Source organism: Crocuta crocuta, unplaced genomic scaffold (genome assembly GCF_008692635.1).
Source record: "Crocuta crocuta isolate KB4526 unplaced genomic scaffold, BGI_CrCroc_1.0 scaffold15, whole genome shotgun sequence".
Taxonomy (NCBI): domain Eukaryota; kingdom Metazoa; phylum Chordata; class Mammalia; order Carnivora; family Hyaenidae; genus Crocuta; species Crocuta crocuta.
Genome location: NW_027530508.1, coordinates 4,154,193 through 4,155,089, shown reverse-complemented (window position 1 = coordinate 4,155,089; position 897 = coordinate 4,154,193). Strand labels below are relative to the sequence as shown.

At 71.8% G+C, this 897-nt stretch overlaps 1 protein-coding gene across 1 annotated transcript in view; it reads left to right on the top strand.

The window, feature by feature from the left end:
* SOX12 (SRY-box transcription factor 12) overlaps positions 1 to 634 on the top strand; it is a 1,563-nt gene extending 929 nt beyond the window's left edge. The window contains exon 3 of the mRNA XM_077767058.1: positions 15 to 634. Coding sequence (XP_077623184.1) covers positions 15 to 508 — 494 coding nt within the window. The 3' untranslated portion in view covers positions 509 to 634. The remainder of the gene's footprint in view (positions 1 to 14) is intronic.
* Positions 635 to 897: the final 263 nt, after the last annotated feature.

The window sequence follows — 897 nt, the reverse complement described above, 5'->3', positions numbered from 1 at the left end:
GGGCCGGGGAGCAGCGGGCGGGCCTTTGGGGGGCAGCGCGGCGGCGCCCGAGGACGACGACGAAGACGACGACGAGGAGCTGCTGGAAGTGCGCCTGGTCGAGACCCCAGGGAGAGAGCTGTGGAGGATGGTCCCAGCGGGGCGGGCCGCCCGGGGACCAGCGGAGCGCGCCCAGGGGCCGTCGGGCGAGGGGGCGGCTGTCACCGCCGCCTCCCCCACTCCGTCGGAGGACGAGGAGCCAGAGGAAGAGGAGGAGGAGGCGGCGGCGGTGGAGGAAGGCGAAGAGGAGACGGTGGCGTCGGGGGAGGAGCCGCTGGGCTTTCTGTCCAGACTGCCCCCCGGCCCCGCCGGCCTGGACTGCAGCGCCCTGGACCGCGACCCGGACCTGCCGCCCCCTTCGGGCACGTCGCATTTCGAGTTCCCGGACTACTGCACCCCCGAGGTTACCGAGATGATCGCGGGGGACTGGCGCCCGTCTAGCATCGCCGACCTGGTTTTCACCTACTGAGCCCACCGTCAGCGGGGCGCGCACGCCCCCAAACCAGCTGTTTACATACAGGAATCAGGTATTGGGGCCCCTCGGAGGCCGAGGCTGGCACCCCATCTCCCGCGCAGCCTCCCCCCTCCCAGACGTGCCCATNAGACCTGCCCCTCCCCCCTCAAACCCAGACATGCCCCTCCCCCGCACACACACCCCCAGGCAGCCCAACCCCCACTCTTTCCCTGACATCGAAGCCCCGCCCCGTCTTGCCCCCTCCCGCACAGCCACCAGCAGCCAGCCCCCCTCCGTTACACCTCCCGTCCACTCCTACAGACCTGCACCCCTCCCCCACCTCGCACACGCCCCTCCTCGTGGCCGGAGGACACGCCCCTGCCCTTGCTCCCGAATCCCTCCGC